General features: G+C 44.1%; 1 protein-coding gene across 8 annotated transcripts in view; it reads right to left on the bottom strand.

The window, feature by feature from the left end:
* Window positions 1-26272, bottom strand: part of DYNC1I1 (dynein cytoplasmic 1 intermediate chain 1) — a 237002-nt gene that overhangs the window by 166205 nt on the left and 44525 nt on the right. For 5 of the 8 annotated variants that reach the window (XM_077936956.1, XM_077936959.1, XM_077936961.1 and 2 more), the window contains 3 exons: window positions 10575-10691; window positions 8440-8554; window positions 4805-4895 (listed from right to left, as the gene is read on the bottom strand). In XM_077936956.1, the coding sequence (XP_077793082.1) occupies window positions 4805-4895; window positions 8440-8554; window positions 10575-10691 (323 nt within the window). The remainder of the gene's footprint in view (window positions 1-4804; window positions 4896-8439; window positions 8555-10574; window positions 10692-26272) is intronic. The other 3 variants (XM_077936958.1, XM_077936960.1, XM_077936962.1) reach the window with 1 other exon arrangement.

The raw sequence follows: 26272 nt of genomic DNA, 5'->3' as shown, positions 1-26272 counted from the left end.
ACCCTCTTTCAAAACCTGTCAAGTTTCCCAAGTGACAAACAATATTCCGTTAGGGAGAATTCCATTACTGTGAGATTAAAGGAAGAGCTGGGGAACAGAATCCTCAGTGGACAAAGGCAACTGAGGTTACCGGAGGACAATGTTGCCTTGTATAGGCTTTGCACAGGTTCAAATGTCAGGTCCGCCTTTGCCGGCTCCCCATTTCAGGCTAGCTAGCACTGACCCTCTTATTCAGGGACTACCATTAACAGCTGGTTCAGGATCTGCTCTGCACACGCCTTTCCGCTTGACAGCACTCCACAATTGTATTTTCCAATGCTCCCCCTTATTAAGATTTAAAAAACAACCACAACTCCCTGCATACATTAGGGGGAGGTCTGCTATAAGTCTAAATACACAAACACACAAAAGTGAATTTTGTAAGAACTGTTTCTCAGCTGCTTACTGGATTCCCACCCCCTTTTTGAGTTTCTGGCTCCCCGTGTCTTCTCCTGCAAAATGCATGTGGCTTTTGTTGTTCCTTGTAACATTTTCCATGGGTATCCAGTGGTAAGTGACACCTTTGATTTCCTTGGGGCCAATAGATGTTGCCACCTCTAAAAGAAAAGCAGACTAATTAAAGCTTTCATGAGTAGATTAATGAGTACGACAGGGCCATTATCCACCCGAGTTCAGTGACAGCACATTACATATTAATACAGGATTGAGCAGAGACTCAGGTTGCTAAGTCACGCTAGGAAGCCCCCTTAGGGAACAAGAGCGCCCCCCCCCCACCTCAAAACCATACCATGAGAAACTTACTAATGAGAACTCTAATCTAGACAACCAAACTCTACATATCCTTGAGGAATGAGAGTGTGACTGTTTTTAATTATGCCACTGGCTCACATGCAAAAAGACTAATTAACAAGAGGTTCCTGACTCTGTATCTGGCAGGCACCCAGAACCAATCCGTGCTTTTGTGATGGTCATACAAACAGAAATTCACTATTCACGTAAGCTCATGTGTCCAATAGGGCTTGCTTTCCACCAAATGCTCACAGGATTGAGGTCGTGACCAGCAATCCCACGCACTCACTCTAACTTGGGAGTAAGTAAACTAACCCCCACACTGAGTGAGACATACAAGTAAAGATATATTGGATCAGACTGCTAGACGGATTTATTTCATGAGTTTCTGTTTAGAGCACCCTTTCTCAACCTTGGGTCCCCAGGTGTTGTTGGACTACAATTCCCATCATCCCTAGCTAGCAGGACCAGTAGTCAGGAATGGCAGGAGCTGTATACCTAAAGGAGCATCTCCACCCCCATTGTTCAGCCTGGACACTGAGATCCAGCTCTGAGGGCCTTCTTGTGGTTCCTTCATTGCAAGAGGTGAGGTTACAGGGAACCAGGCAGAGGGCCTTTTCGGTAGTCGAAACCGCCCTGTGGAACGCCCTCCCATCAGATGTCAAACATATAAACAGCTACATGATTTTTAAAAGACATCTGAAGGCAGCTCTGTTCAGGGAAGTTTTTAGTGTTTGACGTTTTATTGTGTTTTTACTATTCTTGTGTTGGGAGCCATCCAGAATGGCTGAGGCAACCCTGTCAGATAGGCGGCATATAAATAAATAATAAGTAATTGTTGTTGATGATACATAATATCTGGAGACCCAAGACTGAGAAAAGCTGGTTTAGAGTACATACCAAATATTGCCATGAAGAACAGTAGGAAATCCTGGGTCCATATAAATCAAGCACTAATTCACTCATACCGATTGAAACCACATGGCAACCTAAGAAATCACACAAAGCCACAAGACAACCATAGGCGCCGACTCCATGGGGCTTGAGGGGGCCCGAGCCCCCTCAAAAATTCGTTTGGGGGGGCTCCGCCCCCCCAATAATCTCCGGCGCCCCTCCAGCAGAGCGCCATCGCCGCCCCTCCCCCAGCCCAAAATGCACAGGGAGGGGCGGGCTGCATGCCTCCTGCCCTCCCTCCCGAGCAAAAGCTCCACCCAATTTCCTTTGGAGCTGATTAATAGGCGCAGCACGCTCTCCCCTATTCGCTCACGAGGAGGCGGCGCCACTTTATTTGCATATTCATGAGCTTATTTATTATTCATGAGCTTTCCCGCCCCCCCCCCCAATATTTTTTATAAGTCCGCGTCCCTGAAGACAACTGCCATCAACGATGGGAATGCAGTAAAAGTTGCCAGTCTATTTACTTCAGTGCCTTCCATGGGCACCATGATTTGATAGAAATATTCTTATTTGGGGGTATTAATACAGCAGCCATACTGCTAAAAGTTGTCAATTATTAGCTAACAGGCAAAGGTCAAGATGCTGGCAGCAGTGTACCCAATCGATCACTGCACTCTACGGGAGAGGGCCTCCTGCAGATACCATCTCATCAGAAGATCCTTTCCATATAATGTAAGAGTTGGACCTTTAGTGTGCCAGTATCTACCCATTGCAACTCTCTCAATATATATCACAGAGCTGGCTTTTCTACTGTCTTTTCTGTTGTAGACTAAGTCTAAATTCTTATCCCAGCCTGTATCTGTACTAGATTGGGAAATTGTTTTTATTGTTGACTTATTTATTGTTCATTGTTTTGGAATGCTCCATGAGAAGCATTTTATAATTTTTTATGCCCAAGAAGATACCATATGGCTAATAAGCAGTGTGATGCTGCTAGGAAACAACTACACTGGAAATGTTTTATTGTTTTCTTCTTGACAATAATACTGCACAATATGAAATGGCATACTTAGAGCTCATGGGAAGACTTGAAAGGGTTGTCCTTGAAACCTGAGGTACTGAAGGACAAGTTTGGAGAGTGCTTGAGGCGGAATGAATTAGAAGATGCATCCAGCACAGAGATGTAACAGCCAGCAAAGCCGAGGATCAAAGAATCTCTCTCCTAAGACACAGGCTATGTGACGGAGGGTGGCATTTTCCATCTAGCACTCGTAGGCTCAGTGTGGTCAGAACAGATGGAGAATAGCAAAAGCTGTCAAGAACCATCAGCAGGCTTGGGAACATCAAGTCCTGCCCTGTGAGGATGGGAACATCTGGGAATGCTGGCATTTTGGTGGAGGTTCTTTTGAGGTGGAGCAAGAGCAAGAGGCTCACCTCTTTCTGCCAGGAAACTGGTGAGAGGGCAATTGAGGGCAGTGGGGAGGAGTCTGCTTTTTCACCTTGACTACTGAGAGGAAGATGGTGACTACAGGGTTGCAGGTTGAGGTGAAGAGAGTGGCTGAGTTGAGTGACACAGCCCTAGGTTAGTCAATCACCTATAATACTTCAGCCAGGTAGGCCAAGATGAAAGACAAATTCAAATGGTGGTGATCTGCCCCACTCTAGCCATCCCTTTAATTATAAATCTGTTCCTCATATAATTCGTAAGGGCAATGCTTGTGGCAACTGAGATATAAATATTCCCTGCTTTACATTACAAGGCTTCCCTTTCTGATCCAATAAAACTTCATAGTAAATAACAAACTTCCATTTTACCTGCTTTAAAACAGCAAATTCCTGATACCCACAGCAATTCATCTCTACATCTCTTTAAAAAACTAATTTAAAGCTATATTTTCTCTCATGCTTTTTGTTTGTTTGGGATTCTCACCAGTCTGCTTCACACCTTCCTTTAGTGTTTTGGGTTGGCTGGATGTGTCCTTGAAATCTCACAATACATGTAATATGGGCAGGTGTGTGTATAGAAAGTAGCAGGGCCGGTCCACCCATGAGGCAAACTGAGGTGACTGCCTCAGGTGGGACAATCCACAGAGGCAGCAGATACCAATGTGCATCTTTATTTTCCCCCCCTCCCCCACGTTCCTGATGTAGATCTTCACTCACCCCTTCTCAGGGAGGGGGATGCCATTTTTGTGGTTTGCCTCAGGCACCAAAATGTCTTGGGCTAGACCTGGAAACAAGTCTAGTCCGCAAAGGTAACATTTACATTTGTTGTTTTGCCCGTTGTGCATCTTGCCTCCCCCACCACTGGCCCATGGCAGGTTGCCGAAAAGGGAGTGCAGTCTTCAGGCTGAAAAAGGTTCCCGGCCCCCAACCTACAGGCTCCTTTTATTGTACTCCAATAGAACAGGTGTATTTCCAGACCCCATAGCCTTTCCCACTAATTCAAGAAAGGCACAGGCTGATTGGAGTTGATGCTCCACAACATATGGAGGACAACACACTGGTGATGAGACAACACCCACCAAACCTTAAGGCAATGGGCTAGAAAGGCAAGCTGTGTGGCACACAGAGATCTGTCATCTTACTGTTGGTTTTTCTTTATCTTAAAGTGGTCAGTAGTGCTACTCAAGAACCAGGTTTGTTTCAGAGGTGTATATTTGCAGTTTGACCTACTTAGCTGCACACCTGTGGTCTTTTTGCCTAATTAAAAGGGGAATTACTTTCTGCACCGGGTGCAGGAAGTGATGTGATAGGATAATTGGTTAATTGAAACTATTTATTTTGATCAAATGTCTTGTAAGCTGCTGGTGATGGCTTGCAGCGTTTGGCTGTTAATGTTTTCGAAAATAAAACTAAGAAAAGACATTGAGGACAGCTTTTTATTTCTACGCTCCATTGGCTACACACACTCTGTGTTGATGAAGAAGTTCAACACTTACAACTTGGCAACATATATCACCTGAGGTGGCTGCCCCACTCTGGCCAGTAGTAGAGCCAGCCCTGGGTCTACTCAATCTTTACAACTGGGTGGCATGGCATGGTAGGAAAGGCATTCGCATCAAAGGAATCCACAATGAAAGCAAACAGCATACACTGACAGAGAATTTCGTCTTACCTTCCTACGGGCCCCAAGTCTCCTGAATCTTGGCTTCCGGCTTCGCTGGGAGTGCTCACTGATTTCGGAGAGGGAGACATAGGGGTTGGGACTAAATAATGAAAATAACAGGTATCCCATGTTAAAACATGCAGCGACTGCACTGATGAAGAGCAGTGTAAGACAAATCATAAGCGAGGATCCAAAATGATAAAACGGTCGGATGAGTGGAAGAGTTTGAAATGGTGAAACAAAAATAAGGAAAAGAAAGGAAAGGAAAAGGAAGAAAGTCAAGTGAATTCTAAATATTTTAGCAAATTAAAAGTTGAAATGAATTTTAGATTGGTCTGAAAGCGAGTTATGATAGTACCAGTACTCAATGTTAAGACCGACTCTTTGCATTTTTATTTAAAATATTTTTTTAGACGTGGAAACATATTCAAAGAGGTAATATAGGCCTTGGATATCTTTAAAAAAAAGTTAAGGGAAACGAAAAATTGGAAATACTGTTTCTGCATAGTGTTAAAAAGATTTTCTGTATGAGAGCTGCAGTTGCCTGAGCAAACATTGGTTTATAGTCAATGCTGGTCATACTTAGAGTAGACCCACTAAAATTAACGGACATGACTAACTTTGGTCCATTAATTGGAAAGGGTCTGCTCTGAGTAGAACATAGTTGGAGCTAAGTCATTACATGGGACAGAAAAGGCATACTGCAGTTGTTTAAAGTCTCTCTCAAGATAAAACAGTTTATTGGGCATTTTGGGTTGCTAACATACAGTGTGTTACTACGTTGCTGCATAGCCTGCTGCTCTAATTGGCTGCCTGCAGAGGCGTCGCATGGGCAGGGCGAAGGGGCACCATTGCCCCAGGCGCAGTTTTTCCCAGGGTGCATTTGCTCCTCACACCAGCCCCGTGCTACTTTGTGAGTCTGATCCCACATCCCAGCCTCACAAAGCAGCGTGGGACTGGCAGGGCATCAGAAGGACGCAACAGGCATGCACCCTTCCATTCAGACAAATCAGATTGATTGGAAGGGCGCATGCCTGCCCTGCTGCGTCCTCCTCAAGTCACCCTCTGTGCCTCACCCCCCAGGCACACCCCAGGGGCTGGGAAGGCACGCTCCACCGCTACCTGCCTATGTGGACTAATGCCACCTGACGCAAATCTACACTGCTAGGCTTTTAGCCTGATCCAAACAGCTTCGGCATTTTTCTGCCAGAAGCATGAACGTGTTATACCTCCAATGATTTCACTGGAAGGCTTTGGTTTTCATTCTTTCCCCTTTTCTGCAAGAGGCGGCTAGATAGGCGTTTATGCAGAATGACTGCAGGGTCGCAGAACCCAGCTTGTTTAAAACTTGGGAACTTCAAAACTAATCCAGTAGTCGGAGGGCAATTGGTTGGGACCCTGCCAAGTGAAGTTAAGGCAAAACCGAAGTCAGCTAGCTTGCTCACACAGTGCCCAGCCTAGGACCAAGAGCCAAAGTAAGACTGCATGATGATTTAGATCAATAAGTCCCCCCACCCCCACAAAAAAAGACAAGGTGTGGAAGCTTTCCATTTCAAGCACTGAAAGCAAAGATAGACCACAAGTGGAAATGCTATTGTCGTTTTTGAATCTAGATTGGCAAGGGGGCAGGCAATGCAGAAACAATTCTACTTCGACTAATCTTCATGGCAGCCAGACGGAGGAAAATGTAAATCCTATAATGCGACATCGCCTGTTTCAACTTGGGCATTTAAAAATGAACTGTTTTACTTTTTAAATCAAAAATAATTTCCTAACTGCATTTTCCTTTTTTCCTTTCCTAGCTAAATCCTTCACATCTCCTGGCAGAAGTGTCAATCAAATGGATCGGCCGTGGCACGAGGTCCAACACCTTACACATATTCTCACTAGGAACTGTCACTAAAACGAATCGCGAGTGCAAAAGGCATTCATTTTTCATGACAGCCCTTTGGCAGGTACAGGTGTGAAGTGGTAGGTGACGTGCTTATTATGCATCCATTCTGCTTCTTGGGCTTTATCTGGATCGGGAGGAGCTGGTTTTTAATTTGCATGAATACCCTACAAAGAGAATCATGGCTTTAGAACAAAGTGATGCATCATGCCGTATTTTAATATGGCCATCAGTGCTGGCTCCAGGTTTTCTTGATGGCTTGCACAACTGAAGCCATGATCCAGACTAGGCAATACGCTTATTTTATTTATTTATTTCTACACTTATATCTCACCTTTCCCCCAAGAAGGTCACTGTGGAGTCCATAGAGCTCCTCTTCACCATTTTATCCTTGCAGCAACACTATGGGGTAGGTTAGGCAAAGAGACAGTGACTGACCCATGGTCACTGGGTGAGCTTCATGGCTGAGCGGGAATTTCAACCCTGGTCTCCCATGTCCAGCACTCTAACTGCTACATCATGCTGGCTCATGTTGGAGACCTCAGATTGTATTTCACATTCCTAAAAGCCCTACACCAGGCACCCCCAAAGTAGGCCCTCCAGATGTTTTGGAACTACAATTCACATCATCCCTGACCACTGGGTCCTGTTGGCTAGGGATGATGGGAGTTGTAGTCCCAAAACATCTGGAGGGCCAAGTTTGGGGATGCCTACCCTACACGTCTTAGGCCCGGGTGGCAAACATCAGGTCCAGGAGACAAGGGTGGACCTTCCGACCTCTATCCAGCCCATAGAACACTTCTTAGGCCACGCCCCTTAGCAGGTCATCTTTGCAGGCCACATTCCTCGTGAGGTCTGCTCCTCACCTTCTTTGCCAGGTTGGAATATCCTTGACCTGTGACAACGCCTCTTCCTAAAATGCTTAGGGAGTTTCCATGAGTGCAGGAGACTTTCCCACTGCAAAAAAAAAGTGGCCTTCCAGCTCAGAGGGCAATGGGAACCGAAGTGGAGCAGAGTGAAGGGAGCCCAGCATACCTACTCTACCTCTGTCATGTGTTCGTGTAAATCACTTAAGAATGCCTAAATAGGTCTGCGATTAGGATGGAATGAAACAAAACAGCAGAAAAAGGGCAGGAGCAAGGGACATGTATATCAAGCAAGCACATTCCACATTTTCCAACTCAAAGATTTCTGGGCACTGTAGTTTGTTAAGGGTTGCTGCAAACTGTAACACTGTGAGGGGTATACGACAGTGCCCAGAATTCTCTGAGGGAGAAAATGTGCTTGGGATGTGTTTTAAATGTACAGTGTGCATGTATAATTTATGTTTCTTTTCTAAGTTTTTCTTTTTTAATGATACTTGTTTAAAAGGTCAATAGAGGACTCTATTTTCAAAGGGGCAACTATTATATGTAAGAAAAAAATCAGAGGAATGAAGGGGAGCCAAGCCAGTTTTCAGAAGAATGGAACGGCGACAGCCCAAGATGGTGCGAGTGGTGTGGCCCACAGAGAAACAATTTTGAAATGTCTGGATGAGAACGACACATAATAGACACACTGAGATTCAGCACAGATAAGAAGCAGAAATGCTCTGAATTGGTTATTGGGGCGATACGAAACGGTGTTTAAGCAGAACACATAACATTATGAACAATAGCCAAAGACCAAGAAAAGAAAAGCATGCTACAGTCAAAAGAATGTGTGGCTCTTAAACAGTGGCTGAAATGTTTTGAACAGGTCTCTCTCCGAATACCTAGAGGTGGTTCTGGAGAAATACCAATGCTTTGCAGTAAAGCTTCTGTCTCCCTTCTCTTCCGGTCCAGATCCGAATCTTCCTGCGTTGGTTCTTTCTTTTGCTGAAAATCTGACTGAAATAATAGTATTGGACAATTAGCTGAAGTGAAAGAAAATGGAAACTAAGGGCGGATGGTGCTTCCTGACACTAGTGGGAGCTTTCCCCTTGGTGGAATAAGAAATGGTTACCCCCCCCCTTCCTGGTGCTTCTTGGGCCACATTCACACCATACATTTAAAGCACTATGATACCACTTTAAACAGTCATGGCTTCCCCCAAAGAATTCTGGGAGTTGTAGTTTGTTAAGAGTGCAGAGGCTTGTTTGGAGACCCCTATTCCCCCCCTCCCAGAGTTACAATTCTCAAAGTGGTTTAACCATCAAGCCCTCTTCTGAGAATTGTCGTTCTGTGAGGGGAACTAGGGTCTCCCAACAACTTTCAGCACTCTTAGCAAAGGTGGGATTCATTCAGCAATTGTGTATGCGTGTCTCAGTTGCTTCTAGAGAACTATCAAAAGTGCAAAATGGAAGGAAGACAGCAAAAAAACCAAAATTTGCAACGTCAATTTCTCATAGCAAAGCCCAATAATGGTATGAAATGCACGTACGATATTAAAGTGTCAGTTTAAAGCAAACCAGTTATTAGAAAAGGGATAACAGGTGCTTTAAACTGCAGCAAATGTTGACATCTGAAAGAAAAGAAACATAATCACTTAATGCTTCCTTGACTTTGCATGGAAATGAGTATCCGTTCCCTGTCAATTCTCATCTCTATTTCGCTAAGTGACTGAATAAAAAAGAAGTGCAAATCCCCTTAATGAAAAAAAACCTCACGCATAGCGTCAAGGACAAATAAACTAATATGTCAGTCAAACCTTAATAGAACTAAAAGATGTTACCAAGCCAGGAGGCTAAAATGCAGCAGCAATTATCGTTTACTTTGCTGAAAAACAGTAAGTGCAAATCTGCTACCGTAGCAACCAGGCTAGCCAGTCACAAACGTAAGGGGGGGGGGGGAGAGAGAGTCAGGTTGTAAAGGAACAATAAATATATTTTAAAATAGACACATGGAACCTTTGGAAATTACAACATCAGTCAGTTAAAAAGAATTAAATGTATACAGTATTTACATTTTTTAAAATTAAAATAAAATTGAGGTGGGGCAGAAATAAGCTTTTGGCATCATGACATCACTGCATGGGATCCACAGGATCAGTTAAACAAAAACGTTTCTAATTGTGGGGGGCACTTAAACCCTCCTGTAGGACCCTATGCAACCTTTGAGCTGTGGATTAGCTACTCTGGGTAGAAATTCACTTAAACCACAGTGAATCCATGCTGAGTCAAGACTTGAAGCTGGGTGTTCCAGATTCAGTCCAAAACTTTTCTCCCCACCTGACTGGATCAGCCTGTTTACACCTGCAGTAACTGGATCCAAGCTGGGATATAAAAGCTAATAGAGATGTCTTCCTACACAAAGTGAGCGGAAAGGACAGGATTCTTTAAATAATAATAATAAAAAGTCAATAGCTAATTTGGGGGACACCATAAGCAGCATAGCTTATATATACTTATGTCAGTGCTTTTCTTCTAGAAAAAAGGTGCCAGTACTGCTTACCCTAAAAGGGACGCAGGAGACGCTGTGGGTTAAACCACAGAGCCTAGGACTTGCCCATCAGAAGGTCGGCAGTTCGAATCCCCGCGACGGGGTGAGCTCCCGTTGCTCGGTCCCTGCTTCTGCCAACCTAGCAGTTTGAAATCACATCAAAGTGCAAGTAGATAAATAGGTACCGCTCCAGCGGGAAGGTAAACGGCGTTTCCGTGCGCTGCTCTGATTCGCCAGAAGCAGCTTAGTCATGCTGGCCACATGACCCGGAAGCTGTACGCCGGCTCCCTCGGCCAATAAAGTGAGATGAGCGCCGCAACCCCAGAGTCGGCCATGATTGGACCTAATGGTCAGGTGTCCCTTTACCTTTACTGCTTACCCTTGGGTACCCCCAGAAAAAATGCACTGACTTGTGTCCAGAGGACAGTAGAGAACATACATCCAAATAAATAAACAAGCAAAAATGGGAAGGGAGTCTCAGCAGCCTTACCTCTTTTTTCTTCCTTTCTTCTTCCTTCCGTTTCTTCTCCTCCCTTATCTGAGCCAAACGCTGCTTTTTGCGTTCAAGCTCCGCTTTTAAATCGCTCTTGTCAGACATGGTGATTCCCTGTTACGAAGCAAAAGTAGCAAATTTAGATTTTGGAAAGGGGGGGGATTGAGGTCTCTTTTCTGCCTTTGACTGGCATCTGGGGGGGGGGGAGTTCTGGTGAAACTGTAAGCATAACTTGGTAATTCCCTAGTGACGGCTGGAGATCAGTAAAAGAATGAACAAAATGGTAAGTACATTAAGGCAGACAACATGAAAAGGTCCCTGCCTAGTTTTGTTTTGGTTTTGGACCTATCTTTTGTTGCTTTTGTGCAGTTTTTAAACTACTATCATGGCATAATTGTAAATCACATCGAGTTGTGTATAAAAGGCAACTGATAGGTTAATGAATAAAAACAGCAACACCTGGAGTTTGAAAGGGCAACTGAATGATTTTTCACCAGACCACCTTCTGAGCTTTTGTTTTGGCCTGATTAAGGCCATGAAAATCTAAGGGTATGTTCAAATAACTGCTTACTCAGCATCCAGAGTGCTTGTGTAGCACCCTGCTTGTGGTTAACGCTTAGCTGGAATGAAATATTCAACGCAGCAATAGAGAAATTAAAATAATAATTTATTTGTCAGACAAATAAATGAGAGGCACAGTGGTATATGGTTACCAAGCTCTGGCCTGGCCTCCTGCCATTATGGCCAGCACTTATATTCCCTTAATCCAGCCCCCTTTGCTCCTCCTGTGGCTGCATCTGTCCAATCAGCCTGGTTGGATTTCCTATTGGCTGCCTGCTATATCCAATCACAAAAGATACACCCATATCCTCCTGTCCTTATAAGGAGCACAAAGAGCTATATATTGTTACATCTATAAATGACAAATAAGTAGTAATATATCTTACATGTGTCTCAACAAGGAATATTAATTACCAGCTCACCTCTTGCCCTCTTCGCCCTATTGCCTTCTAAAACAAATGGTTAATCTTAAATTTTTATCTTAAACATATGTCAAGGATCTTGAGTTTCACATCAACATTGAAAGATCTCCTTCATTTTGAAGGTTTCTAAACAAATGTCTGACAACCATATATCAGGAGCGCCCAGATGGCGTCTTCCTGTCTGGCAGGGGGCTAGGCTGGTGACTGACTTAATTTCAGGATAAATACAACTCTTACAACTATATGAAATAAGAATCTAGCATTTCTTAAATCCTTTGCATAATTACATTTAAGCCAATATATTTAAGCTAATATATTTCATACATTATCATAGGTAACCTTTTAAAAGAATAAAGCTTCTCAAAGTAGAACGGAAGGAACTCAGTAAAAAACAGCTTTTAAAAGGAACCCCTTCAGTTTACCCCCCCCCCCCTTCAGCCATCTGCTCTCCTCTTTAGCTGTTCCCAATATTTATTGCTCTTTTAACTCTCTCAGTTTAAGAAAGAAACTGCCTTTAAAAAAGACTTCCCAGAAATGCTCTTTTTCTGCCAGCTAGATGCTTCTCCATTGCTCTTGGCCTTTTTAACCTTAGGAAGAAGATCTGGCTCATTTTACTGGGAGGCATATTGGTATCATTTTACTCATTCCTAATTATGTTTATCTCTGCTTTTTTTTATCTTCTGTAACATGTAGGTCAATGTCCTCGCTCTTAGTCTGTAATTCCAGCTTTTACGACTTTGAAAGTTATTTTCCTGCTATAAATCAAGGGGGCCCCTTGTCTTAGGAGAATGGCCAAGGTTTTCTCTGCCTGGCATGAAACATTTGTGAATTTAAGCCCCTTTTAGACTTTATGAACCTGATCAAAATATAAGCCAATATAAGCCTTGATTAAAAATGCAGTCTATATTCAGATGCCACATTCCCCCCTTTCAAGCTCAAGGACCTTCATACCAAGTGTCCTTGATAGCTTGACCTTCATCATGTTCCTGAGGTAAAGCTCTGTATAGGGCCATGATATGAGGTAGAGTTTCATTTGAAACCATCTTGCTAATTGTACTTCTAAAACATGAAATGATACATGGCATCATACATAAAACCATTACCACTACTGTCAAGAAAAACAAGCAAGACAATAGTATCCCTTTGAGTCCTGTGACATTAGGTAACCAATTGGTGAGCCATCCCATATCCCATCCTTCCCATGTTTGTACTGGGACATGTGCTATATTCTCCATCTTTGTAGCCAACACACGGATTGCCTCACCATTATCAGAAATGTTAAAGCAACAGGCATTCCCTGTCAAGTTCAAGACTCCACATAGGCCTCCCTGCCTGGCAAGTACATAATCCATTCCCATTTTCAGCTGCAAAATGGCGGCTCTACTTTCATCCAACTGTTGTGCAATAAGTCTCAAACTCTGGGCCATTGCATTGGTTACCAATTCCACTACTGCTTGCAATCGAATTATTCTGTTTAGATTATAAATAGGATCCCGTGCCCCTTGTATGAGCTCACCAGGATTCCAGGAGGCAGGATCATAATAGGCTATAATGCGCTCTGGTGGCCAATCATCAGTACCGCTCCAACTTTGGGTACTTCCTCCTGCTATACGAGAAATATCAGCATTCCTTCGTGTTCGCTTGGCCGAACTAGTGGGCATAATCCACATTGGTGGTAATACCCATCCCAGGAAACAAGTCCCACTCCATTTGGAAGGGAGTTTCTTGTATGCCCATTCTCCACATATCCACCACAACCATCGGGTCTGAGGTTTTTGGTACGTGGAGTACAGAAGGCGAAATATCAAAAGAGGTAGAGAGTTCACAGTGCAGTATGTTAGATTGCCTTTTTCTGTCACAGTTATGTTCCATACCACTTTCCATGCATGAATAAAAGGAGGTGCACAGGGCAAGGTATTCCGAGTTCGATAGGTAGTACCGTGTGCCCAGGTATGACTATTCTTAAAATAATCCCAAGTATAGTGACAATGAGAAGAGCCTATCATGGTAGAATCAGCTGCATCTGATGATTTATGTACACAGAATTCCCCTTGTACAGGTATAACTCGTAATGGTTTAGTTGAGTTCCATCCGGGGAAATTCTGTATTTCTGTTTGGTGTGGCATTTCGCTTACCATACCAATGGCATCTAATGGTATCGGTAATAAGGGCATACCTCCCTCTGAATCATCTGGCCCAAGAGAGCAAACAAGGCAATTGGTCCTATTTGCAACATTGGCTACCATTTCAGCTAAACCTACCCACATATTGTGGTCATGGCTGAATCCATATTTAGCAAATTTGGTCAGATTCAAGGACCCTTCCCCTTCCCAAGGGATCAGGATTAATAATAAAATCATGTTGATGTCTAGCATATGCATTCCTTCCACAAAAGATTACCTTATTGTGATAGCATAAAACTATTAGTCCCAATATAATTCCCCCAGTGACAGAAATGGGGAACCACCAAGACCAAAACATATATCCCAAGGATCCCCAGTGAGTAATATCTCTGATAATTGTTCCACAAGGGGGCAGTCAATCAATTGTATAAGAGAATCTTCCCGTTCACAGTCGCTGGTTCAGATGCTCCTCAAGCTTCAGGCGTGCGCAGGTCAGCCAGCTTCCAGGTTGTGGCTGCAGCAGGCCGGTCGTCTAATGTTGCCCGTGACCTAGCCCGTTCCCGGTAGGGCTAGATACAGGGGTTTTTGGAGAGAGTCAGTTTTAAAGGATTAGAGGGGTCACCTTTGCACGTCCAACTGCCTTCGGACTTCTTCAAACGAGAGTGATGAATCCAGGGGGTCACCTCAGCTACCTTCACCGCTGTTGGAGTAGAGAGCAAGACGGTGTAAGGTCCACGCCACTTAGGTGCGAGTGGATCACGTTTCCACTCTTTCACCCATACGCTATCGCCAGCCTGGAACTGATGAATCGGCTCGGCAATGCTGCACGGCGTGCGCTCGAGGACCCACCTGTTAAGAGAAACAAAAACACGGGAGAGAGATTGCACTTGTCCCTGTGTCACATGGTCTCCTATTTGTTTAAGGTCAGCTGGAATATCCTGAACAAAGGAGGGCGGTCTCCCATACAGGAGCTCAAAAGGTGACAACTTAAGTCTTTTTGTGGGTGCACACCGAACACGAAACAGTGTTATGGGTAACACATCTACCCATCCCAATCCCGTTTCCTGGGTTAATTTTGCCAATTGGGTTTTCAGAGTCCGATTCATTCTTTCAGTTTTCCCTGAACTCTGAGGCCTATAGGCTGCATGCAGTCTCCATTTCACTTGTAGGACTCGACATACTTCTTGTACTACTTGATCAATGAACGCTGGCCCATTATCACTTCCAATGCATCTAGGTAATCCAAACCTCGGGATCAATTCAGTGAGGAGTCTCTTAGTTACCTCTCGTGCCTTTTCAGTTCGGGTGGGAAAGGCTTCAACCCATCCGGTAAGAGTGTCTACAAACACAAGGAGATACTTGAATCCCTTAGAAGGGACCAGCTCTGTGAAGTCCACAATTAGACTTTCCATGGGGACATATCCCACATGTTGGATTCCAGGAGGTTGTACCGGTCCCTGCCTGGGATTGTTTTTAGCACAAAGAACACATTTCTGTGAAATGCAAGTTGCTAATTGTGATAGGTTAATAATATACAACTTCCGACTGAGACTCTCTCTGGTTGCAGTACCGCCAAGGTGAGTAGATTCATGATAATTTCTTACAATTGTGCCTGCTAGATGATGAGGTACATAAATCCTATTGTCCGGCAGGATCATCCAACCGTCCTTCACAACTGCTCCTTCCTGTTCAGCCCACTTCCTCTCTTCTGGGGTATAGTGAGGTTTAACTTCTTCTGGAGCTACCTCTGGTATGAGGGCTGCTATAAATCCTCCCACAGGCTTTTGGGCTGCCTCTCGGGCTGCTTTGTCAGCCGCATGATTTCCTCTGGTTATTGGATCCCTTCCACGTCCATGACCTTTGCAATGCATTACAGCAATCTGTTCTGGAGCCCATACTGCTTCTAACAGGATTTCTACTTCAGGTCCATATTTCAAGGCCTTCCCGTGGGCTCCTATTAGACCTCTTTCTTTCCCTAGAGCTCCATGTGCATGCAGGGTTAAGAAGGCATATTTAGAATCAGTATAGATGTTTGCCTTACATCCGGCTGCCAATTGCAGAGCTCTAGTTAAACCTATAAGTTCAGCTTTTTGTGCTGAGGTGCCAGCAGGCAAAGCTTCAGCTTCCACAACTTCCTCATTGGTGACCACAGCATATCCTGCTCGTCTGGCACCTTCATGCAGGTAACTGCTACCATCAGTATAATATACAACATCTGGATTTTTCAATGGTTCATCTTTCAGATCGGGTCTACTGGAATAAACTTCATCCATTACTTGGAGACAATCATGTGATTCCTCATCATCTACCTCTGGTAGGGGCAGCAAAGTCGCTGGATTGAGCATATTCACTACTCGTAGATGAATCCTGGGATTTTCACACAATAGGCCTTGGTATCTAGCCATCCTTGGGTTCGTTAGCCAATAACTACCCTTATATTCCATGAGTGTCAGAACAGCATGAGGTACATTCACATACATCGTCTGGCCGAAGGTAAATTTATCAGCTTCTTTGACAAGGCTTGCAGTGGCCGCTACTGCCCTTAGGCATGGAGGCCATCCTTTTGCTACTGAGTCCAATTGTTTTGACAAATAAGCTACTGGACGGTTCCAACTTCCTAATCTCTGGGTCAGGACTGCCGCTGCAATCCCATTCTGTTCATGTACATACAGCTGAAAGGGTTTTTCCGAATTAGGCAGTCCAAGGGCTGGGGCCTCCATAAGTCGTTGTTTGATAACTAAAAAGGCTTGTTGCTGCTCAGGTCCCCATACGAATGGGTCCTTTTCTGCACCTCGAGTGCTTTCATGTAAGGGCTTGGCCAGACTGCTGAAATCAGGTATCCATAGTCTACAAAACCCTGCTGTTCCCAGGAATCCTCTAAGTTGTTTCCTTGTGGTAGGTTCCTTGATAAGGCAAATAGCTTCTTTCCTCTCTGGTCTCAATGCTCGTTGTTGGTGTGAGATGTCAAAGCCCAAATATTTGACCTTTTCTAAACATAACTGTGCCTTTTTCTGGGAAACTCGGTAGCCAGCTTGCCAGAGCAAGTGGAGCAGTTCCTCTGTCCCTTCTTTACAGGTATCAAAATCCTTTGCTGCTAGTATAAGGTCATCTACATATTGCAGAACCACCTTTTCTCCAGGTATTGAGGGGTAACTTGTTAGATCCTTCGCCAAGGCAGTGCCAAATAAAGTTGGGGAATTTTTGAATCCCTGGGGCAATCTTGTCCAGGTTAGCTGGCCTTTTGTTCCTGTTAAAGGGTCTTCCCACTGGAAGGCAAATATAGGTTGGCTCTGTGGTGCCAGCCGGCAACAGAAGAATGCATCTTTCAAGTCCAATACAGTAAAAAATGTTGCTTCTGGTGGGATCAAACTCAGCAGGGTATATGGGTTTGGTACATTTGGGTGCAAGGTCTCGATAGCCTGGTTTACGAGCCTCAAGTCCTGCACTGGCCTGTATTCATCTGTCCCAGGTTTCCGAACAGGCAAAAGGGGTGTGTTCCATTCTGATTGGCAGGGCTTAAGCAGACCATATTTTAATAGGCGGTCCAAATGTTTCTGGATGCCCTCTGCTGCTCGCCGGGGTAAAGGATATTGCTTTACAGATACAGGGGTAGCCATAGGTTTTAAGGTTACTACAATTGGAGCTATATTCTTGGCCATTCCTGGTGGGCTATTTTCGGCCCATACTCCTGGTGGCACCTGTAGGGTTCGGAGGAGCTTGTTTAATTCTGTATCCAATGTGGGTTGGACTTGCAAGGCTGACATTAGGCGCCATGATTGTTCCTTAGGTACTGAGAGGGTAATTATTCCTGCTGCCTTTGATGGCAGTTTCATTTCTGGACCTCGAGGAGTGAAGGTGATTTGGGCCTGCAGTTTGGACAGCATATCTCTACCTAAGAGAGGTATTGGACACTCAGGTATATACAAAAACTGATGGGTTAAACGATGTCCCCCAATCTGGCATTCCAAAGGTTGGAGGAAAGACCTCTTAGCTGACTGACCAGTGGCACTTTTAATGACTACACTTTTGGATGCCTTTTTCTGCAATAGTTCTGGGAGTACTGAGTATTCAGCCCCAGTATCAATCATAAAGTCTATTAAATGGCTTCCTAATTGAATCGTGACCGTGGGCTCCTGGAAGCCTAACTTTATGGAGTCCGGTCGTTCCTAGTCTTGGGTAAAATCCTCCTCTGCCAGTCCAATGAAATTGTCTCTACTCTGTCCTTGTCCAGGTCTCTGATATCTTCCATTTCGGATCATTCCCCGTCCCCGTCCCTGGTTTCTTGGGCCGGAGCCTGGGCCTGGGCCTGGGCGTACTTCTTCCAACCTCAGGGGTTCAGGACACTCCCGCTTCCAATGACCCTCCTTCTTGCAATTCGCACATTGATTCCTTCCCAGTGGTGGATTCCTTCCCCGCCCTCTTCCTCCATTTAAGGGGCGGTAGTCTTGCTTCACTGCTGTGGCTAGCATTACCATCTTTTCCTTCTGCCACTTCTTCCTCTCTTGCTTCTCAGCCTCATCCCTATTCCGATAAACTCGGCGTGCAATGGCCATAATTTGGCTCATCAGCATCCCTTCCCATCCTTCTGATTTCTGAATTTTCTTACGAATGTCAGAAGCGCACTGGGCCACAAATGTAGCAGTAATCATTCTACTGTTTTCAGGGGCTTCAGGGTCAAAAGGAGTCCATATACGATAGGCTTCCTGCAGCCTCTCTAAAAAGTCTCCCGGACTCTCATTTGGTTTCTGTTCTACTTCTGAGACTTTAGACATATTAGTGGGCTTCTGGCATGCCCTGCGGATACCTTGCACAAGCGTCTGGCGGTAAGTGGTAAGTCTGGCCAGATGAATTGCATTGTTTGGATCCCAATTAGGATCTTCCAAGGGAAAGTTATCTTGGAGATGACGGTCAATATTAAAAATATTTCCCACTCTGGCCTGCTCACGCAAATATATCTGTGCCTTTTCAATTATGTCTCTTCTTTCCTCAGTGGTGAACAGAGTATTCAGAAGCTGGCGACAATCTGTCCAAGTAGGACTATGAGTATTTATTATTGAAGTCACCAAGTCCATCATAGCCTGAGGTTTTTCTGCAAAAGATGGGGTGTGTGTTTTCCAATTCATCAGATCCGTAGTTGTGAATGGAATGTACTGAAGGGTCGAAGTTCGAGGTGGCCTTGGTCCGGGTTGCCCGTTAACCAGCACAGGCTCCTCAAGTGCATCAAATACTCTTCTGAGAGGGGCTACTACGTGATCTTTCTCTTCGCTTTGCTCTAGGGGCCTCAAATCATAGGGGATGGTATTTGTCCCAAGGCGTTCTTTTAGCAGCTTAATACGCCTGGCTGTATTGCTTGCTGACCGATTAAGGTCTCCCTGTAACTTCTGTAATAATTCTCTAGGACTTGGATGTACAGGGGTTTGGGGTAGGCAATCAGTTGTTCCACTAAAAGAGACTGTAGATGGAGTTCTACTGGGACTCACAGATGGAATAACCACTTCTGCTTGGGCTTCATTATAGGACTCCAATGCCTCCTGAAGATATTTATCATAATCTATCAAGGAGTCAAGTTCTGTGTCTCTACCCCCATTATTCGTTCCACTTTCTTGCCTTGGGGTTACAACTGGTGGAGGGTTTGGATTAGGCTCCCTTCGATGTGGAGCATAGGGTGGAGGTGGAAGCACCTCTTCCTCTGGTCCCTCAAAAATGGGTTTGAGTTTATTTGGCAAGATTCCTTTCCTAGCTTCGGCTTTTACAGCCAATAATTTGCATCGTTGGACTTTGCATTCCCTTATCCATGGAGGATTTTTATTTAATGTGCTCAGCCAGGAATCTATATATGAAAATTGTTCTGGGCACCCTCCAGTTTCTTTGGTGATGTTAGACCAAAGTTTGCTTACTAAATTTATATCAAAAGTTCCCTGAGATGGCCATCCAGTATTTTGTTTTGGCCATTCTAGTTCACATAACGTTCTCAAGCGCTCTGGCGTCATTTTGACTCCATATGCCCCTGAGAAGGCTTTCTTAAAATTATTTAACATACATTCAAGAGGTGTATTTCCCCCCTTTGAACCCCCAACTCCCATTGTATGGCCCTGTGAAGTATCCACTCAGTCACTCACACACACGCTTCGTGGGTTTCCTTGCCCAGATGGAGTCGCCTCACTGGGAACCGAAGTACTACCCACTCCACACTCAGGTCAGCTACAGATTGCTCTGTACTTTCTCACACATACAATGCGCAAGATACTTCACCACACTCTACCTCCCATTCTTCCCTTTTCCCCCACCAGACCACCATCTGATATACCCAACCACCTAGCGTACTCAGTTCCCACTTACTGAGACGCAGAAGTTTGATCAAGACTTCTCTTCCTCCCAATTAATTGGAGGGCCAAAAATCCCTTTGTGCACTTACCCCTTGGTTGGTTCCGTTTCCCCCCGGTCCGTCGCCGCCAGTGAGCAGGGTATCAGACAGACGAGACTGCTGCGTTCCCCTGGAAAAAATTTTCCCATGCGCGCTGGGTAGGCAGTTTAGAGATCCTCTCTCTTGTACCCTGCTCAGTAGAGCGAAGGGGCTGCGTTCCAGCAGACCACTTATCCGAGTCACAGGAGCACCATAAAATGTAGCACCCTGCTTGTGGTTAACGCTTAGCTGGAATGAAATATTCAACGCAGCAATAGAGAAATTAAAATAATAATTTATTTGTCAGACAAATAAATGAGAGGCACAGTGGTATATGGTTACCAAGCTCTGGCCTGGCCTCCTGCCATTATGGCCAGCACTTATATTCCCTTAATCCAGCCCCCTTTGCTCCTCCTGTGGCTGCATCTGTCCAATCAGCCTGGTTGGATTTCCTATTGGCTGCCTGCTATATCCAATCACAAAAGATACACCCATATCCTCCTGTCCTTATAAGGAGCACAAAGAGCTATATATTGTTACATCTATAAATGACAAATAAGTAGTAATATATCTTACATGTGTCTCAACAAGGAATATTAATTACCAGCTCACCTCTTGCCCTCTTTGCCCTATTGCCTTCTAAAACAAATGGTTAATCTTAAATTTTTATCTTAAACATATGTCAAGGATCTTGAGTTTCACATCAACATTGAAAGATCTCCTTCATTTTGAAGGTTTCTAAACAAATGTCTGACAACCATATATCAGGAGCGCCCAGATGGCGTCTTCCTGTCTGGCAGGGGGCTAGGCTGGTGACTGACTTAATTTCAGGATAAATACAACTCTTACAACTATATGAAATAAGAATCTAGCATTTCTTAAATCCTTTGCATAATTACATTTAAGCCAATATATTTAAGCTAATATATTTCATACATTATCATAGGTAACCTTTTAAAAGAATAAAGCTTCTCAAAGTAGAACGGAAGGAACTCAGTAAAAAACAGCTTTTAAAAGGAACCCCTTCAGTTTACCCCCCCCCTTCAGCCATCTGCTCTCCTCTTTAGCTGTTCCCAATATTTATTGCTCTTTTAACTCTCTCAGTTTAAGAAAGAAACTGCCTTTAAAAAAGACTTCCCAGAAATGCTCTTTTTCTGCCAGCTAGATGCTTCTCCATTGCTCTTGGCCTTTTTAACCTTAGGAAGAAGATCTGGCTCATTTTACTGGGAGGCATATTGGTATCATTTTACTCATTCCTAATTATGTTTATCTCTGCTTTTTTTATCTTCTGTAACATGTAGGTCAATGTCCTCGCTCTTAGTCTGTAATTCCAGCTTTTACGACTTTGAAAGTTATTTTCCTGCTATAAATCAAGGGGGCCCCTTGTCTTAGGAGAATGGCCAAGGTTTTCTCTGCCTGGCATGAAACATTTGTGAATTTAAGCCCCTTTTAGACTTTATGAACCTGATCAAAATATAAGCCAATATAAGCCTTGATTAAAAATGCAGTCTATATTCAGATGCCACACTTGCACTGCTAATTCTTGAAGCTGCACTCACGTGATGTCAGCCGCAATCCATATCAATCCTGAAGTTTCTTGGCAAATTCTGCTGTTTGATGCATTTTTCTCAAACCGGCTTCACTCCAATTAGAAAACCGGATGTAGAGTGAGTGGTAATGCGAACACCCCCTAACAGCCATCACTCAGGCCCAGATGAGCACACAAGGGCAGGCGACAGTTTGATGAATAGGAGTTCTGGGAGCCAGGGCTATGGGGCAGAAAAACCCAAAGGACTGTGGGTGTTGGGTGGTGATTCCTGCCCCTCTCTGATGTGAACAACTCCGTGCAAATGTTTCAAGCCACTAATGTGAATATACTCTTTAAATTCTCTTTCCACACCCCAACAAGGTTCTCTCACCCAGAACCAAAAAACAAACCACTGAATTCTGATTCCTATTAACCATTGTTAACTAATAGAAGCCAGTTTGGGGCATACATGGCTCCTTACATCAAAGGGCCTTCTCTTCTGGGAGCAACTCCTAAGCCTTAATTGTGGTCAAATTCTCATCAGCATTAATTTGAGCAAAACTTTTGGTTCTGAATAACTAGCCTCCCCCCCCCCCCCGCCAGCCTAAGATCTGAAATCCACCCCAATCTGTGGTTTGTGGTATACCGTGGTTAGCCTAAATCACCATTAACATCACACAGATGATTAACTACTTTATCGGTTAAAAGGGAAGAAGGGAAATTGGATTCAGGGTAGGGAAGGTTGAAGAGATGGAACAGTAAAATCAATGTGAGAACTGTTACAGAGGGTCAGGTAATGGCATCATTATGGGTACAAAAGCACTGCTGAGCGAAGATTGCCCTCAGAAGCATTGAGGAAACTCAGGGCGACAACCAATTATACTCTCTTTTTAGTTTTGCATTATGCCTCACTGCTCAATTACACTAGCAGAGCTCTGACTCAATCAATGCTAATGCCACATCCATGTTGCTAAGGGCCCTTTCTGTAATGGGTGCAAAAAGGGATTTTAAAAGGGTGACAAGGCTACATTGACAGGAAATCCGATATGCCCAATGTAACTATGAAAAATGCATTTCTTCCTCGTCCTCATTTTCTCTTTAATTTTCAACATATTACAATCATCATACAAACAAAATATTCCACCCTGATCCAGAAGACGACATTTCTCCTAAGTTGCCCTATGTTTACGAGACATCACTTTCATATACCTCAACATTTCTCAGATGAAATAGAGACATTCTCTTCTACATCAGGAAAAGAAAAAATGTGTGAGGGAAGGGATCGTGTGCAACACCTTCAGCAGATAAATGGAATAAAAAAAATTAGCTGGAAGATGACTTAATAATAATAATAATAATAATGGAAACTGAGAATGATCAGGAACAGTTCAATAGTAAATCCTATTGAACTCATTGGGTCTTAGTTCTGAGTAGTGTGTGAAAGGCTCAATTTACACTAAAGAAAAAAACACTCCATGCATTTCCTAAAAAGTGGCGGAAGCATTGCAATTAAAGAATTTAAAGTGGATTCGTTACATTTTCCTTCAAAATTATAGCAAGTGCTTTGTATGCCAGTGTCAACATTTCTTTCATTTCGTGCAGGTATTTTATTTTCAGTATAAACAGGACTCTGTTTTTGCACCATTTGTACTCCGAGACGTGGAGAGGAAGAAAAAGGAAAACTGGGACATTCCGGGATCAAATCAGAAACCGGGATGGCTTCCGTAATTCCAGGTCTGTCCTTGGAGAATTGGACACTTGAAAAGTATGCAATTTCTTCCATGCACTAGATCTGCTGCTACACTTTTTAAACTGTGCTGGCAACTTTGCAGGAAGATATTTCCAAAGATACATCCACAGTTGGAGTCTGTCACTTGCAGCGTTGACACAAGTGTCTCATAGCCTTAGGGGTAGAGTGCCTAGACCCATTCCCAGTGACACAAGTGTGTGTGTGTGTGTGTGTGTGTGTGTGTGTGTGTGTGTGTACGCGCATGCATGTGCAAGCAGAGAGAAGGTGTAGTTCTTGACTTGTCAAACTATAACGCCACTTGCTTGCCTGGTGGAGACAGGTACAGGTAGGAACCTCTGACTTTTGCATGGCTGGACTATAGCCTACTGAACCTAAGAGTCACATCCACTGCCCCATAAGATAGTCCACAAGGAATGCAACCCACAGGCTGACAAAAAATCCCCACCCTTGTTTTAGGCTGTGTACATTTAAAGCACATGGCTCCACCTCTCAAAGAATCCTGGAAACTGTAGTTTGTTAAGAGTGCCAAGAATTATAGCTTTGTGCAGGGTAAACTACGCCTCCCAGGATTCATTGTGGAAAGTAATGTGCTTTAAATGTGTGGTGAGCACTTAGCCTTTGTTACTCAATTGGCTGTGATTCTAAATGGCAGCATGAAGTTGCTGTTTGGAATGCAGTCTGGGGTTTTAGAGTATTTACACAGAACTACTATGTAGTATCAGCCAGACTCTGTGCTTCCCTCCCTCCGCCTCCTCATTAGTAATGTGATCTGCCTTCCTCCAGAGACGGAGAATAGATGGGAAAGAATGGCACAGTTTTCCCACAGGCCGTCTCAGCACAAATGCACAGTGACATCACCCTTTTTGTCCTCCACACAATGCCATTCTGTCTCGTCAGCACAACTGTTGATTCCTACAACTCAGAAGACAGTGAAAGGGTGACACACAGCATTTGTGGACATTTGCCAAAGAGAAGAATAGGCCATTTCATCATCATTAAAACGCTGTAGTGTTTGGTAAGGATTTCGGATCATTTGGTTCAAAAAGTTTGAAAATGTTAATAGTGTTTGTTTTTTTAATGAGCTCCCAGCAGAGCTAATGGGTTGCGCCCAATGGGTGTGCCGTCCATTCATGGAAGAGTCTTTGATCTGGTGGTGGCTTCTGTGAATGGAAGGGAGATGATTTTTGCCAAGCCCCTTTCGCCTATGCCACCTCCCATGTTGTTCCAGAGGAACCCCCATTATAAGAACTTGTGAAGAGACTGGCTAGATCTGACCAAAGGCCAGTCTAATCCAGCATCCTGATCAATCAATCATTTTATTTGTATGCTGCCTTTCCTAAGTTAAAACCATGCTCAGGGTGGCAAACAAATAAACAAGATATGTTAACGACAAACATAACAAAAGTAGTCATAAGCAATAAACAAAACACCAGAAAGGACACACCCAAACTGAAAAATTTCCACATTAATCATAAGATACCTAATAAAGGTGCAAAAAATTAACAACAACCATTTTGCCCTCCGGCGAAAACCCCCTAAGCAATATCTCAGCTCAAGTTTCTGTTTGGCATCCTCAGCTTCTGGGGCGGGAGTCAGTCCAGGCCCCGCCCTCCCAGGCCAGGTGGGAAAAGGCCCGAAAGGCAAGGAGCAGGTCTTCTAGGAATCACAGCCATGAATGGTCTCTCGCTTCTTCAGCAGCCTCAGTTTTTCTCATGGTGGCCAATCTGATAAGAAGCCCTCAAGCAGGGCATGAGTGCAACAGCACTCTCTCCACTTGTGGATCCCGGAAACTGGTATTCAGAAGCATACTTGTTCCTTCTGGAGCAGAGTTGGGGGAGTGGGGAGGTGCAGGGAAAGGAGCAAAATAATTATACTTCTAGAAATATGGTAACCCTACTCCCTCACCCTTCCAGTGATGGTGCATCTAAGAGCCATCTGTGAAGGAAAAGATGCAATTCAATGGTTTATGGTTATGTTTCCTCAGGATGGAGTGGATTGGTGCTGTGATGTGTGACTTTCAGAAATGTTCCATGGTGAGCGGCAAGTGCTCATAGCTGGAAGGTCCCAAAATGTTAGAAATTGGGACTGGAAAATCATGTTCTGTTGTCATTGCAGCAAAAGAAAAAATGTGATGCTATTTTGCTGTAAAACAGTTTCCTGTCTATAGTTTTATACTGTGAAGTTTCTTAATTAAGAACAAACCAACAACACCCCCACCCCCCCGTTAAACCAATGCACTAAATGCCTGGTGTACTATGTCCAGTTCTGGGTGCCACAGTTTAAGGAGGATATTGACAAGCTAGAACTTGTGCAGAGGAGGGCAACCAAGGGTCTGGAAGCCAAGCCTTATGAGGAACGGCTGAAGGAGCTGGGTATGTTTAGTCTGGAAAAGAGGAGACTGAGAAGAAATACGATATCCACTTTCAAATATCTAAAGGTCTGCCACATGGATGATGGAGCAAGCTTGTTTTCTCCTGCTCTGGAAGAAAGGATTTGAACCAATGGATTCAAGTTACAAGACAGGAGATTCTGACTAAATATCAGAAAGAACTTTCCGACAGTAAGAGCTGTACGATAGTAAAACAGACTCCCTTAGGAGGTTGTAGATGACCATGTCATATATAATCTAGTTAAGTTTCCTGGATTGCAGCAGGTTGGACTCAATGACCCTATGATTCTATGATTGCAGCCATAGTGGGACCTGCAACAAAATGCTGCACTGTGCCATATTCCTGTTCAGGGTTCCAGCCAGCCTGTTATGCCCTTTTCCAGTATACTCCATTCTGTTCCATCTCCGTGGAAATCCATTAATCTCCTTGCCCCCAACCAAAAGTAAGCATGCCATGCCTCTGGACATATTCAGTCCTCAATAGGGCATTGCTGAGTGCACTCCCTTTGTTCGTTTTTC

Source organism: Podarcis muralis, chromosome 12, assembly GCF_964188315.1.
Source record: "Podarcis muralis chromosome 12, rPodMur119.hap1.1, whole genome shotgun sequence".
Lineage (NCBI taxonomy): Eukaryota > Metazoa > Chordata > Lepidosauria > Squamata > Lacertidae > Podarcis > Podarcis muralis.
Note: the sequence above shows the minus strand (reverse complement) of the source record. Positions and strands in the feature narration are given on the sequence as shown.